The sequence below is a fragment of the Ictidomys tridecemlineatus genome, chromosome 1 (assembly GCF_052094955.1).
Source record: "Ictidomys tridecemlineatus isolate mIctTri1 chromosome 1, mIctTri1.hap1, whole genome shotgun sequence".
NCBI classification, from domain to species: Eukaryota; Metazoa; Chordata; class Mammalia; order Rodentia; family Sciuridae; genus Ictidomys; species Ictidomys tridecemlineatus.
In genome coordinates this window covers 7,978,403-7,994,229 of record NC_135477.1, presented here as the reverse complement: position 1 = coordinate 7,994,229, position 15,827 = coordinate 7,978,403, and the positions used below count along the sequence as shown (strand labels likewise).

Sequence of the window (15,827 nt, the reverse complement as noted above, 5' to 3'; positions counted from 1 at the left end):
AATTCTGCAGATGAAGGGCAAATATTTTTTTCTAAAACGAAACAGCACAAAAAATACCGAATGGAGTTTTTTCAAAGTAAAAGTCTAGCTAGCCTTTACTTGATTTTCAAGAAGTTGTAGCTACATACTACATTAGTGAAATCTGAAATAAAATTATTCCCTGTTAATCTCTTCACAGTTTCTTAAAAAAATATTAGTGGAGATAAATTATCTACAAACTTTAAAGATCTAAACTCATGTTCACTGAACAAAAATAAATTTAGTTTCAGAACATTGCCTGTTAATGGCAAAGTACTATAAATAGTGCATGTTAAACTCTTCCTAACTCATTTCTATAAAATATTTGATTAAAAATAAAATGAAATGAACATTTTTAAGGGAAGATCCTAACATCTTTCCAAATACACAATTCAACTCAGGAAGTTTAAATAAAATACTAAATCTTTTTAAAAAGTACAATTCCAAAAAAGTTTCTAAGGTAGATTTGCTTCAAAAATTTTAGTGCATTTAGAAAGAATTGTAGCTTTGAAGCATCAACACCTTTGGAATACCAACTGTGCTCTTTTAAGTGGTAGGAAAATTATAATTTTACATTCTAGTTTGTAATTATGAAAAATATTTTCCATTTAAATTAAAATGTACCTTTAAAACATCCATCTTTAGTTGTTAGAAAAAAATGTATTTGTCACTATTTGGCCCGTAATATACAATTAATAAGCTTGTTTTCAGAAGAGTTACTCCTCTTTGTTTAATGAAAATTTCTGTTTTCTGTTTTGGGCTATTGCTTTTATTTGAAGAATAACATAGAAAACAAATAAAATTGCGAAAGTTTCCAAATGACAACTCGTTTCTTTCTGACAAATGATAAATACTAAAGCCAAGTTACACATTTGGAAACTGCACTAAAACTGATCTAAGCAGTGGTGATTCAAGCAGGAGTGAAATCAGAACTTAAGGTCACAAGATTTGACAGCAAGAGAGTTCCAGTTTGGAGAAAGTGTCCTTGATGCTGTGCTTTAAAAAAGGCAGTGGAGATTAGCCTAGATTGGCTACTCAACCTCAAGCACTCACTCTAATGGCTTTCAAGCACTGCAGGGAGGCAGAGGGCTCTTTTAACTTGGCACTTGGGGCTTAGTGAGCAGATACTATCAATATTACCCTTTTATTTACTATAAGAGTAAGGGTGCTTTTTTGTTTAACAAATGCTTAATAGCACATTTTATTTAAGAATCCAATTATGCATATTTTCAAGATATGAACCAAGTTAAAAATAATTTTTTTGCAAAGTACACAGAAACCAAGTTAATAACAATATATTTTATTGTTTGACCAAACTCTCTTCGGAGTAAGCTAGTTATTACACAATATAAAAACAATAGCCTCCTTTTCAAAATGAATTACTCTATTTAGCAAGCCTTACTTGTATAAACAAATTAAATGGCATGTTTAAATGAATTTTATATCCATTTTTACACCTTTATCCTTTTCTATTAAGGGGACAATTCAATCAGTTTCCATATGGTATTGTCACTGTACATGAAGACTGGTAAAACTGCAAGTAAATATTACAGTTTAAATTCACAGAAAATATTTTAAATGGCCAACTCTGAAGAGAAGACCAGGATCTCTTCTGGATACAAATTCTTGTTTTTATTAAGTATTACTTTACTATCACATTTCCCCAGTTGTTTCTATACCCACCTTTTCTTGGATATTATGGGCAATAAATGGATAGAAGGCAGGAAAAGGAAACTTTGGAGATTTTTTTGAAGGACTGCATCTTAATAATAAGATGAATGACTTCCACTGTATCTCTTTGGTCATCAAAGGAATAGGAAGAAACAGATTCTCACCATACCAACTTCACCTGACACTAAACATCAGAAGGAAGAATTTAAATGAAAAGTTCAAAATGAAAAGAAAATGGCATCTAGTGGTTTTTAAAAACAAACTGCCAACTGTTAGAAAAAATCCAATGGAAAACTGACATGTTTAATGTAGACATAAAATAAACAAGTTATTTTAAATATTAAACACAATTTTCAATTTAAAGTCTTGAGTTTTACTTCTTTTCAGAACTTTGACCTATTTTTATTTAAAAATAATTGTTTTACATTTTCCCTTGTAGAAAAAAAAAGGTTTACTATTATCAGTTGAAATCAAACTACTAATTCAACTTAAGATATGTGAACTAAATAGTACTTTAATTAAGAATAATTTTAAAGGCCAATTTCTCTACAAACACTGAAATAGGTTGTAACAGATTTTGTAAGAGAAAATAATTTACTCTACCATTTTGAAATATGGCAGAAGTAACATCTGGCTATACTGTATATACGGAAATAGCAAGAATATGGATAAGCCTTCAAGTCTCTATGGACCATAAATGTGGGAAATGTAAAAGAACACCTGTTAAAATTATGATTGTACTCCAATTCTCACATGTATAAATGAAAGGGAAAAACAGATATCGATAACTATTCTAATACATAAATGACCCTGACCAAACTTTTATGAAAAAAATTTTCCACTGTCAAATTTATATTCTATAAATATAATGCATAAATTTTAAATTAGCAGACACCTCATTAGGGATAACCTCCCCCCCCAAAAAAAAACCCACAAAAAAACAAACTACAACCCCCCAGAAGGCCAAACCAAGTAAAACATAGTGATTGTTTTCAGTGTTGGTTATGTTGCCCTCTTGCAAAATGACAGGCGAAATCATACTTGTTTTTACATTTGCATCCACATATATTACACTGGAAAGGATTTTCATACCCATGACACCCCATGTGAATAGTGTAAAGGATATTGTCTGCAAAGTACATGTCACAGTGCTGGCAGTGGTGCAGAAGCTGAGGATCCTGGACCGGCAGGGTTGGGGCTGGAGTGCTTGGCTGGCTGTTTCCTATGCTGGGAGTACTAGTGTGGGCACTTGGTTCACTGCTTGGACCTGCCACTGGACTATAGTTCCTCTGACTATGTGATGGCCGAGGTTCAGGGCTTGTGGGAGAGGAGCTCTGAGGAATACTTGCTGATACAGCAGAAACCACCGCTTGGGCAGAGGGCTGCTGAATCATGAAAGGCTTTTCATCTGGGCAGGGAACGACATCAGGGGATGCAGGGTTTTGGTTTTCAGGTGGCAAACTGGACAACTGTCCTGCTAGAGTTGAGAGCTGATTTAAAGGGTTGTCAACCATGAGTTCTTGGGGGTCCCTCGGTAAGCCACCAGTTGGTGTTGTTTTTGCTATACTTTCATAGGAGTCAGTCTGGATACTTGGGATTTCATGGGTAAAATCATTAAGGTAGTCTGGTTTCTGAACCACCATGGAAGGTGGACTTAAGTTGATTAGTGCTCTTCTGCTATACCCCAGATTGCTTGTTTTCTTCTGTAAAACCCCCCACATTTTCTTGCTGCTTAAGGAAGACCTAGTACCTTTAATTGGTACCATTTTATGCTTGCGCCTTCGATGATGAGACAGGTTACTTCGATCACTGCAGCGGAAGGAACATAATTCACATTTGTATGGTTTTTCTCCAGTATGGGAACGCATGTGGGCTTCCAGATGACGCTCATAAGCAGATGCAAATGGACACAAGTGACATCTATGTGGTTTCTCACCTGTTTAAAGGAAAAATGGGGGAGAAACTGCAAAAGTAGCTCATTTATGGAAAGTTCCATGTTTGTCCATTCATTGGATTTGGGAATTGGTTGAAAATATAATGTTTTTAAGAAATTCACACTTGAATAAAAGATTATTAAAGTCTGTAAAGAAACCTGCAAATTGAAATAAAACCTAAGAACTCATCTGCAACAATTTGAGATATACATTTAAATTCTATTAGTCAATATATTATAGCTTTAACTGGCATTTGGGGAAAGAAGAAAGAGCCCAAATGACAATAATATTTGCTACATGATTTTATCAACAGTATGCCTCAGAGAAATATATTCAAGCACATGACCATACATAAACAATTAATTATATATCTATATTCATAGATATACACATTTATGCATACCCTTTCTTCGGGGGGGAAAAATACAAAAAAAATACTTTTTTTAAAAAAGTCCTTATATAAAATAAAAAGTTCAAAATCAAAATGAACTTGTTAGTCCAAGTATGAGTTATGCAAATTATCCCTTCAAAACTGCCAGCACTTTTCTTCCACCTTCCTACTCTTTAGTTCCCAGAAGGCATGACTTTAGTTAATGCTGTTAGCTGAAGACTCCCCAAGTACGCAGAATAAACATTTGGAATGAAAGATTTGGAGCCATTCACCTAACTAGTATTGAGACCTACTATGTGCCAGATGCTATGTTAGTTTTGGGGTACAAGAATGGCCCTATCACAATCCCTGTCTTCACAGGCTTTTCAAGTCACCAAAATGATGTGATGGATGAGCACAGAATGCCATGGAACACAAAGGCAGGACAACTGGCCTGGTCTTGAATCGGGGTAGGGTGTCGTTAGGAAGGTTGCTCAGAGATGGTGAAGGTGAGACCAGGTGCAAATGAACTGTACTAGTGAGAGTAAGATAAAAACAATTCAACATTCCATACTGCCTTTAGCATTAACCTCCCCCAACCTTAAAAACAGACGGATGTTGACAGATTATGTAGTTCAACCAGTAAAATGCCTGAGAAGGGAGATGAACTAAAAAGGGGCCTCACTTCCCACTCTTTGTATGCCATTAAGCTATTGCTTTGTAAGAAAATGGAATAACTTCTCCATTGATTCAAACCTTACAAACCTTCATTTGTGAACAATCAGTGCTTTTTATATGATGGACAGACCTGGGCTCCTTAGCCCCCCTTCAACAGCTGTTTCTCCATTACCTGTGTGGATTCTAATATGTTCGATAAGCCGTGCTGTTCCTTTGCTGGCATAATTGCAGTACCGACACTTGAGCTTCCCATCAAAGGTCCTTTCAAACCCGTCTACTAACATTCCTGAGTTTTCATCCAGGGAAACTTCAACAGATGGGTGATCAAGTCCATTTTGATCACCATCTGTTCCAGCTATAAACAAAGTATAGCAAAAGAAATTATGCATCTCAGAATCAACTCAATTTACCACTTTAGTCTCAAGTGGTTGAAAATCTTTCATAAATTGAAAGTTCACTTCCTACAAGTTAAATCTGTAAAATAACACAGATTTTTTTTCGAACTGAGGCTAATTTTGTATAAAAGCATTATATTCTGAGAAAATTTTATAGGGGGACCTCAAATTATAAACATAAGTTGAATAAGTCAGTTCTCAACATGCTTTTCAAGAAGAGATAAGGAGATCCAAGAGACTCCCTTAAGATTGATGGCACAGTTCACACAAGCACTTAGGATGCTAGTCATTCCTACAATAATAATTAGCATTCATAATAATCTCTAAAACTATTTGTTTTAATCTAAAGCAATTAATGAGTTTTCCACCTACCACTCAGTTTATATATATAGTCCACATTCTGGGTTATATTCAGGATCTTAAAATTCTAATTTAGCACATAAAGGAAAATATTTTATCTGATACCACTGAATGTGAGGACTAAGAAATTCAGAGCTAAAAGATGCATGGGTGTTTGCTTTCAATCTACGTGGACTACTTCTTTGTATAAAGGAAACTGTATAAAGGGGCAGGTACTCATAATCAGGAAAACCAGCAAACTTTGGGGACTACAAACTTGGCTTCTTCAATGCCAATATAGGAATCTGTACACACTAGACTCAGAACGGAAAATTTTTATTCCTACAGTCTCCTGGGAAAAGAACTTCCACTCCATTCCAGGATGGAGCAGTACTGGCATGCACTACTCAAGCCCTGCTCCACTGTTACTTCTACCCTTCACCAGAAATTAAGTGATTGGTATCTCCCTTGTTCCCACTGCTTTCCATAGCTAGGAACACTCACATTTTGATGTATGCATGAATAATTAAAATAAATTGACTAACTAGATCTGGAGTGGGGTCTGGCATTTTACATTTCTTTTCTTTTCATTTCTCTCTCTCTCTCTCTCTTTTTTGTACCAGGGATTGAACCACTTGGTTCCAGAAACTTAACCACTGAGCCATATCCCTGGCCCTCTTAATGTTTTATTTTGAGACAGGGTCTCACTAAATTGCTTAGGGCCTTGTAAGTTGCTGAGGCTGACTTTGAACGCACGAATCCTCCTGCCTCAACCTCCCAAGTCACTGGAATCACAGGTGTGCATCACCACAGCTGTCTGCATTTTACATTTCTAACAAGCTCCAGGTGATGCTTTATCCCTGCTGCCAGTACTTGGATTTGACCGCCTAGGTCAGAGGTCAGCAAACTTCCTATAGGAGTGAAATAGTAAACACTTTAGAGTTTATGGGCTTTGTCTCTATCACAACTACTCTTCTCTGTTTTTGGAGCACAAAAGCAACTATAGACAATATGGAAATATATGTACATATTCCAATAAAACTTTATTTATGGACACTGACGTTAAAATTTCATATAATTTTCATGTGTAATGACATTATTTAAAAACCTTTCTTTTTTCGGGGGAGTACTGGGGATTGAACCCAGGGGTGCTTAACTGCGGAGCCACATTCCCAGGAGCTTTTTATTTTTTATTTTGAGACAGGGTCTAAGTTGCTTAGGGCCTCGCTAAGTTACTGAGGCTGGCTTTGAATTGCAATTTTCCTGCCTTAGCCTCCCACGCTGACGGGATTACAGGCATGTACCACCTCACCAGCAAATAAAAATCTTTCTTAAGCTTGTAGGCCACACAAAAGCAGCAGAACTGATAAGGCCTATAGGCTACAGTTTGCTGACCCTGAGCTATGCTTGGAAATTTATTCCAGTCTCTGTGGTCTATAAACTCAAGAAAGTTTACTTCTACCAGGCTCAGTAGGTTGCTGCTTTTCCTATTCTAGTTTCTCCTCTTAAACATGTAAACATGGTCAGTCCTTTCTTCATTTTCAGAGAGAATAGAAAACCCTTTGGAGACTCAGGTCTAATCCGTACTTCCTGATGGCTGAATTCTCTGGGTGGCGAAGTTGATGTTTTGCTTTCTTCTGGTTTCCTTGAGTCTATTGTTAGCTAACAGAACCTAAAAGACAGGCTGGGTTTTAGAACCCCATGTTGAGTCATTCTCCCTTAGCAAAAATCTGAGGGAGAATCTGACACACTTAAAGGGGAGAAAAAAGTCCTATATCTTTCTTTAAAAAAGTGGAATGATTTACATTAGTAAATACTAGTTTTCACAGTATGGATAGCTACACACAAACATTATACATTTATAAAAGTGACGAATAGTATTAAGAGGAGTCTACCTCCCTGAAGAGCTTCTGCTTCTTTATCCCCACTAACCGATCCAGAAATCATGTTCACATGATGGGTCTGCTGAGTCAGGTATTCCTGAAAATCTTTCACGAAGTCCAAAGGTTCTGGTTTCTTTTCACCCATCTTTGCTTTTTTTTCCCCCTTACGTTTATAGTTTCTTATACCTAGAGAGGGGGAAAAAACTGAAATAATTTTACATTATTTAGGGAGATTCAGTACAAAATAAAACAACAGTGACAAAAACTATTTTGTGCAAGATACTGTACAAGGCAAAAGAAAATATGGTGCTTGCTTTCCAATATCTCATATAATCTTACTGGTTATCTGAAAACGGTGAAAAATAAACATATTTAATAATTAAGTAACTGGAATTCAAATTTCATCACAGAGGATGGAAAGAAATTACAAAGACAGAAAACAGAGAAGCTTTATTCACAACAGCCAAGTGCCAGAAATTACCCAAGTGACCCCAAAACAGTACAATACATTAGTCGTGGCATGGCCACACAATGGGCTGCAGGGAAAAGCAAACTTGAGCTGCATGCAACTACACGGATCTAACAATCAGAATGTGGAGTGACAGAAGCCCACGAGGGTTTGTAAGGCAGGACTGCATTTACATCCAGTTGAAGAGCAGACCAAGCTGAACTGCAGTGCCAAAAGTCAGGCCCGTGTAACCCCCACTAGGGCAGACAGTAGCACAAGGACAGCTCCCAGGAAGCAGGCAGCCTTCTGTCTCTTCATTTTGGTGCTGATGTGTTTTCATTTCGTGACAATTGATTAGCTCAAGACTTCTGAATTATACACTTTTCTGTGTTTATGCTATGCTTCAAGAAAGAGTTAAGCAATATGCCAAAGAGTAATGAATTTTAGATGCCTACAACTGGCAATTAAAGATGAAAACTTTTTTTAGATGGAAAATTACTCATTAAATAGATTTAAGAAAAGGCATATTTATACATTGAATTGGCTATACAGAAATGAAATGGAATTTCTGTGTCAAAGGGTATGTATATATTCAGGGTTAGTTAGTGCCAAATAGTTTTTCAAGGTGATTTTACCAATTACACTGCCACAACAGTGGCCAAGAGTTCTGCTATTGCCAGCACTTGTCTATTTTTACCTTTTTCATTTCAGCCATTGTGGTGAATGTGTAGTGGTATTACACTAGTTTTAATTTATGTTTCTTGACAATTAGTGAAGTAATATACTTTTTAGTATGTTAACTAGCCATTTAGATACCCTCTTTGGGATATTGTCTGTTCAAGTCTTTTGATCCTTTTTTCTACAGCTGTTTTGTTCTAATTAATATGTAAGAATTCTTTATCTTTTTCCTATTTTGTGCTTTCAACTAGTTAATAGTAACTTCTGATGAACAGAGGTCCTTTTTTTTTTTTTTTGGTGAGAGTGAACCCAGGGGTGCTCGAATACTGAGCCACAATCCCAGGCCTTTTATTTATTTATTTATTTGTTTGTTTGTTTGTTTGTTTTGGGATACTAGGGATTGAACTCGGAGGCACTCAACCACTGAGCCACATCCCCAGGCCTATTCTGTATTTTATTTAGAGACAGGGTTTCACTGAGTTGCTTAGTGCCTCTCTAAATTGCTGAGGCTGGCTTTAAACTCGAGATCCTCCTGCCTCAGCTTCTCGAACTGCTGGGATTACAGGTGTGCACCACCATGCCTGGCCAGAAGTTCTTAATACAGTCCAATTTACTCATTCTTTCCCTTTACTTTTAGAGAGGTTTGTGCCCTATTCAAGAAATCCTTGTCTTCATTTTACTTGAAGATGTTATCCTATATTTCCTTCTAAAAGCTTTAGCATTTTTCTTTTATTTTTATCCAGAATTTAGTCTTACATGCAATAAGAGTCAAAACTTACTTTTTTTCCAAGAAGATATTCAACATCCCAGCAACCTGCATTTAACAGGCCAGCCTTTCTCCACCAGGCTCCAGAATCATCAGGTGGTTATTTCTGAATGTGCTCTATTTCTGAATTTTCAATTCTGCTCCACTTTCCTGTCTATGAATGCCACACTATTCAGTCTTATTAAGTGTTGTTAACCTTTAAGACCAACGGTTTTGTTTTTCTTTTTTGAGAATGACTGTATTATTCTTGATCCTTTTCAGCCTAAGTTTTTTAAATGGCAGAACTGTGGGGATGAGAAATGAGGGGGTTTCACAAAAGTATATTTCCCAATTTACAAAAACTTGCCCAACCTCACAAGAATCAAAACTTTTACACTTTGACTTAACTGGAAATAGACCAACCTTAGACTATGACATTACTACAGATTACCATACTTTACAACAATGCAGTGATATACTCAGGAACTAATGAAAGAATATGGCTATTCTTATTTTCCCTAATGTTTACTGGTCCCAGACTGATATATTTTATTTTCATATTTCTTTTCTTCCTTTCTCTTACATCTAATTTGTTCTTTACTCGAATACATTAAGGACCTGTAGGTGACTACTTTTTTTTATAGGTGGACAGAATATCTTATTTTTATGTGGTGCTGAGAACTGAACCCAGTGCCTCACGCATGCTAGGCGAGTGCTCTACCTCTGAGCCACAACCCCAGGCCCCTGAATTCTTTCTCAATGCAACATTTGTGAATAGTTCTTAACTCCTTTTTTTAGAAGTTTCCCAGAGATTTTAAAGTTACTATTGTGACTATGCCTTTTCACTGTTTTCTAGAAAAATGAGCCTACTGAAACTCTATTCTGTGGATGAAGAGAATATTTTGGTACTAAGTCAAACTCTGACTTAGACTTTAGACTCTGAACAGAAAGGGACCACTCATAGCTTTAATTTCCTATTTTGTAAATTGGAATAATAAAACCAACTTGCAGTACTATCCTCAGTTTTATAGTTAAATATGCATAAAGAATTACAATATGTACAAAATATGGTAAGTTCTCAGACAACAGTTATTTTTATAATAATTATTTTTATAATAATTATTTTTACAGCAAAAAGTAATTATACTTGGATTAAGAAACTCCTCTCTGTCTCAAAGTTTTTCCCCTTCTTTCATTTATCAACTTGGTTGGAGAATACACTGAGCATCTATCTATTCCTTAGTTCAATGAAACAAATATAAACCACTTCAATCTCATTAATTCACATATCCCCATTTGCAATTTCCTAAGTCCATCTATAATTTCCCTCACCTCTTCTTATTTTACTTTTAAATCACTTGCTTTAATCTGGCCCAACTTTATCAATCTTATAGATTATTGTTGACTTTTGAAGTTTCATTTTTTTTTCTATATTATCATGTTTACTTGAACCAGTTCTCTGTTTTGTGACTATTGATGATTTGCTGATTATTTGACCTTTAAATTTTGCCTTTTGCTTAGGGAATGTGAGCTAGGGTCTGCCCCAATCATGAAAATGATCAAGAATAAGATCTAAGCAATGATTTTTCAAGCTGTAAAGCCCTATTGATCATCTGAGTTCTAATTATATGAGATTTCATTAAAAAAGGAAATCCCAGTATTTACATTATAACTTAGTATACAGTTCATATGAAAGCTGATATATTTTCCTCTAAAAATATCTGAATGTACTTTGATAGGCTTCAATAAGCAAACTAAATTTCACTAAATCTTGATTAGAAAGCATAACACCATTATAGAACAACATGTGACAATCGAGTGAAAACATGTTAAAATTGCCAGTAAGCAAGCAGAAAAGAGTGATATTTTTATACATGCATCTCAAGTTTAAGAACATAAATGAGCCTAAATACAGAGGATGGCTGACATATTTTGACAGTCTTAGCTATCATCACAGTGTCACATTATACATTTCACAGTGCTCCCTACCATAAACTGCAAGCTGCTTTCAATTATGCATGATGGACTTAAAAAAAGATGCCAATGAATAAGGGAAGATAACATTCTAAACATTAAGACAAGCTCTTCTTAAATTACAATTTTAAACATACTAATATGGCTTATAACCTTAGACATCCTGCTAAGACATCCATGGTTTAAAAATTTGGTGTCATTATCATTCTTCAGCATCTAGGTGTACACCTGACCTGTATCATCATCTGTATCACACATATCTGTGGACCAGAGACATGACATGTGCTTGCAGAGCTCTAGGCAGGGGAACAGATTCTTGAAAGGTGTCTAAATGTTAGTGGAATCTTTAGCTCACACACAGCTTTCACCATCTCAGGTTAATATTTATAAGCACAATATGTGGAAAACAAAATTTCTGAAACTACAGACTTCCTGTTAATACAGATTTTCTATCCAAACCATCTTCCTGTTCCTAATAATCATCAGCTCAGGACTGAAAGTTTAATCTAAAAACTCCACAAATTAATTGATACCTAGAGGTACTGGTAAGGCACCGATAAATTTAAAAATCTGTGCCAATATAATACAAATGCTGCATCTAAGGATTCAACCAACAGCAGATGAAAAATGGCATTTGAACTGAGTGTGTACTGACTTTTTTCTTGTTGTTTTTCCTTAAACAATACAGTCTGACAATCATTTACATTGTATTAGGTAAAAATAATCTACAGATGACTTGGATAGGTGAGCACAGTGATGCTTGCCTGTAATGCCAGCCTCAGGCTGAGGCAGGAGAATCACCTGAGGATATACTACTCCATTTTATATAAGGGACTTGAACATTCTCAGATTTTGGTATTCACAAGGGATCTTTGAACTAATCCCCCAAGGGATGACTGAGGGATGACTGTGTATACCAGAAATCAGCCAGGCATGGTAGCGGGCACCTGTAGTCTCAGCAGCTTGGGAGGCTAAGGCAGGAGGATCCGGAGTTCAAACCCAGCCTCAGCAAAAGCAAGGCACTAGACAACTCAGTGAGATCCTGTCTCTAAATGAAATACAAAATAGGACTGGGGATGTGACTCAGTGGTTGAGTGCCCCTGAATTAAATCCCTGGTAACACCCACCCCCCAAAAAAAAGAAGTCAGCAAAGTATAATTTTTTTCCAATGGTATCATTCCAACAAACCTTGGAGTTTGTTGCCAAAAAGTTACTTACACAAAACTTTAGTATGTAAAATCATGTCATCAGAAAAAGAAACATACTAAGTATTCTCCAATATTATAGAATTAGGTGGGTTATCCCAAGCCAGATCTACTGTTTCTGCTAAGTGATATTGTTTGTATCACCTAAAATCCATGTGTTGAAATTCTAACCCTCAAAATGATGGTCTTTGAGGGATAATTAAGCTGTGAGGGTGAAGCCCTCTGAATGGGATTAGTGCTGTTAGAAGAAACATGGCACTTCCCCTCTGCTTTCTGCCCTGTGAGAATATAATCAGACAGCAGGCCTGTACCTGGACACTGGACTCACCAGTACCTTGAGATTAAACTTCCCAACCCCCAGAATTATGAGAAATGTTTGTTTAAACTACCAAGTCAATGGCAATTTGTTATAATAGCCTGAACTAAAACAGATAAATATATCAACCAAAGAAAATATGTATTTCAAACCTTATGATTATCATACCTTATGATTTAGTATAACTCCTGAGGCCTTCCTGTGATTACTCTGATTGAACTTAAGCTGAGATGGACTGGGGATGTGGCTCAGTGGTAGAGCATTTGCCTAGCATGCAAGAAGCCCTGGGTTAGACCCCCAGCACCACAAAAGAAAAAAAACCGGTAAGTTGAGTCTAGTATGGAATTCCCTTGGATATATGTATGTAGAGAAGCTGGCTATAGCATACACAAATTATTTTTGTGACAATAGTGTCCAGAAAATTATCCATTCAAGTCTCAAAAATAAATGCTTTTACAAAACAGAGGTTGCCCAAGTCAGTCAAGGAAAAAAAGATATCCAAGAATTAAGTTTTGGTATCCCAAAAGAACATGACAACTTCTTTACCTTCAAGCAGGTAATTTAAACTATTCTCCAACCTTCTTTGGCCTCTGATAAAGGATTTATCTTGTACGAAATTCTTTACCTTTCATCTTCAGTCTCAGAAATGAGAAGTTGATGATGAATACACGTACATACATATATATGCATGCACACACAGTTCCTCTTAACTGGGGGTTAATTATTTAAAACAGAGGTATCAAGATGTGAAATTAAAAGGCAAACACAACTGAAACAGAGAGAATATAAGAACCAGAAGAGGCTCTTTAACCTGTCCTCCCCACAAACTGTGGGAGAATTTTGAGACCATGATTAGGGAACAATAAGGTACATTTCATCCATCTAGCATTTTTTTGAGAAGTGTTTAAGGGTTACTAAACATAAAGAAGAATATTTAGCAAGTAATATATAATACTTCATTTGGACTTTTAGGTCTATATGTGTAAAGTGATTATAGTTCAACAGATGTGTTTACTTCTACAGTATAATAATTATGATTACTAAAAGATTTACTCTCCAATAGAATTCATAGTAATTGAGAAGGCTGATAAGGGAGGCTTGGCTTGTATATAGTAACACGGGCCTTCATAAAGAATTAGAACACAATTCCTCATTTCATAAATGTCAAAAAACTCTTTGAAGGCAAAAAGGGACCTTATGAGGAGGCTTTAAGAAACCAGAAAATATAATATAAAAGTAAGACATAATTAAAACCATGTTGGAATCCAAAAGAAGTGTTATACAATCTAACCTTTTCACCCCAAATCAGTTCCACCTTTTTCTTGCCACTCCAACATTGATGAAATGTAGAGTATTTGAAATTTATTCTGGAGACACACCAAGGGACTCCAAAAGGCCATGGAGGGAATTTCAACTAAAATTCAAAAGCCATACAGAGGTCTGTGGAAAAAAAGGAAAGGAAAAAAAAAAAAAAGCACACCACAAATCAAAATCTTATTAGCATCTACAGGTTTAATAAACTAATTAAGAAACTTGTGCCAATCTTACCATTAGCTGAACACAGAATGAAGGTGACAATCTAAGAACAAACCAACAGTCTCACTTCTGCAAAACCACCATAGAATCACCAAAGAATAACATGCAATATGTGACTACTGTCTACTCTTCACACGCACTGGTGACTTCTCAAGATTTTAGTTCTGGGAAATGTGTAAATGTTTTTCTAAATTTATGATATTAATTTCATTTGTTCACAGTATACTTGTACAAGGGTCAGGCTTAGTCCTGGGGAATAGCTGTAGTTGCCCAACAACAATGTATTAGCCCTATATTAGGGAAATATTTGTAGGAAAGGGTGTAAAGAAACACAAATAAAAACAACACAGAACTACCATATGCCCAACAAAAGAACATCTAATCCCATCCGATCCTCATCTTCATTATCCTCTCTATACCAATACAAAATAATTAGGTTTTTCTGGGAAACACTCGGACCACGGGGGGGGGGGCGGGGGGGGGTGGAGAAGAACAGCAAATATCTCAATTCACTCTAAGGAACTCCCAAGAATATATTAATCTCTAGCTGTTTTTTTCAAAAACAGATATATATCAAAATCGACGGAACTCTTAATTGTTAGTCCAGATGTTTAAAACATTGTTTTAAATTAATTTTGCTTCTCCTAAACTTTATTTCCTGATATCTCACAATCCGAGATGTCTTCACATGACTTCTCCCGGCGGTCACTCCTCTTTCGGGTTCCCATCACTTTACCGGGTCACTACAAGGGCCACGTGGTTACTGGCAGCTAGAACCGACTAAACTTGAGACCCACGGTTATGGAACACTTACTAGATGCCCGGGGTGGCTACTCGCATTCCAGTTCATCGGAGACCTACACCCGGAATGAACCTGAATAGTTCCTCGATAGCTCAACGTCCTCCGGAAAGCTCGCCAGTTCCCCAAATTGGAGTGCACGTGCAGGACCGCGAAATGAAGGACGGAGGTTTTAAATGTCCTTCCCCGAAACAGCAGCCCCGAACCGGCGTGGGACTGTATCCTCGCCAGGATTCGGAAGGACATCCTCACCAGGGTTCCAAACACCTAGGAGACCCGCGCCGGGGCTGACCCCGGCCCCTGGAACCCGGTGAAGACGCAAACCGCCGGGCGCCCCCAGCGCAGCCACCTGTCAGAGCCCGGAGCAGCCTCCGCACTCCGGCCCGACGGCGCCCACGCCCAGGCACCACTCCCGGGGGGCTCCGGCGGCCCACCCTGCCGCCGCACGCGCTCGGGCCACGAAGGACCCGGCTCCTGACCCTGTCCACCGACGGGCCACGCACGACCCTCCGCTGGGGGCGAGGCTCGGGCCGGGTCAGCCGGCCCGCGGTGAACCCGGCTGTCCTCTTCTGCCCCTCTTTCTATGCGTCCTGCTCATCCGGGGCGCTGCTCTCCAATCCGGGAGCCTGCTACTTACCTCTTGACAACCACACCGGGTAACCCCCACCGCCTTGTTCAACGCCGCCGCCGTCGCCGCCGCCTCCGTCTTCGTCACCGTCGCCGCCGCCGCCATGTTTGTTGTGTCTCCGATCCCTTCCCGCCCCCTGCCTTGCCCAAGTCTCGCGTGAGTCAGGCGCAGGGCGCAAGCGGAGGAGGGCACTGTTTGTCTCTCTTAGGG

The 15,827-nt window shown here is 37.7% G+C and overlaps 1 protein-coding gene and 1 non-coding gene across 5 annotated transcripts; one reads left to right on the top strand and one right to left on the bottom strand.

Annotated features, from left to right (window-relative positions):
• Nucleotides 1-1,302: 1,302 nt before the first annotated feature.
• Ikzf5 (IKAROS family zinc finger 5) lies at nucleotides 1,303-15,761 on the bottom strand. Of its 4 annotated transcripts, XM_005320744.4 has the most exons (5): nucleotides 15,627-15,750; nucleotides 13,946-14,094; nucleotides 7,301-7,492; nucleotides 4,844-5,026; nucleotides 1,303-3,625 (listed from the first exon to the last, which is right to left on the bottom strand). In XM_005320744.4, exons 3-5 carry the CDS (start codon nucleotides 7,431-7,433, stop codon nucleotides 2,682-2,684), a joined length of 1,260 nt encoding a protein of 419 aa, XP_005320801.1. In that variant the 5' UTR covers nucleotides 7,434-7,492; nucleotides 13,946-14,094; nucleotides 15,627-15,750; the 3' UTR covers nucleotides 1,303-2,681. The 4 variants fall into 4 exon arrangements, with proteins under 4 accessions (XP_005320801.1, XP_013212050.1, XP_021579045.1 ...); XM_013356596.4 differs by lacking the exon at nucleotides 13,946-14,094 and having other exon boundaries at nucleotides 7,301-7,474; nucleotides 15,627-15,761; XM_021723370.3 differs by lacking the exon at nucleotides 13,946-14,094 and having other exon boundaries at nucleotides 15,627-15,749.
• Nucleotides 12,891-12,963, top strand: Trnaa-agc (transfer RNA alanine (anticodon AGC)). Its single transcript has one exon. It is a non-coding gene; the product is annotated as a tRNA-Ala (tRNA).
• Nucleotides 15,762-15,827: the final 66 nt, after the last annotated feature.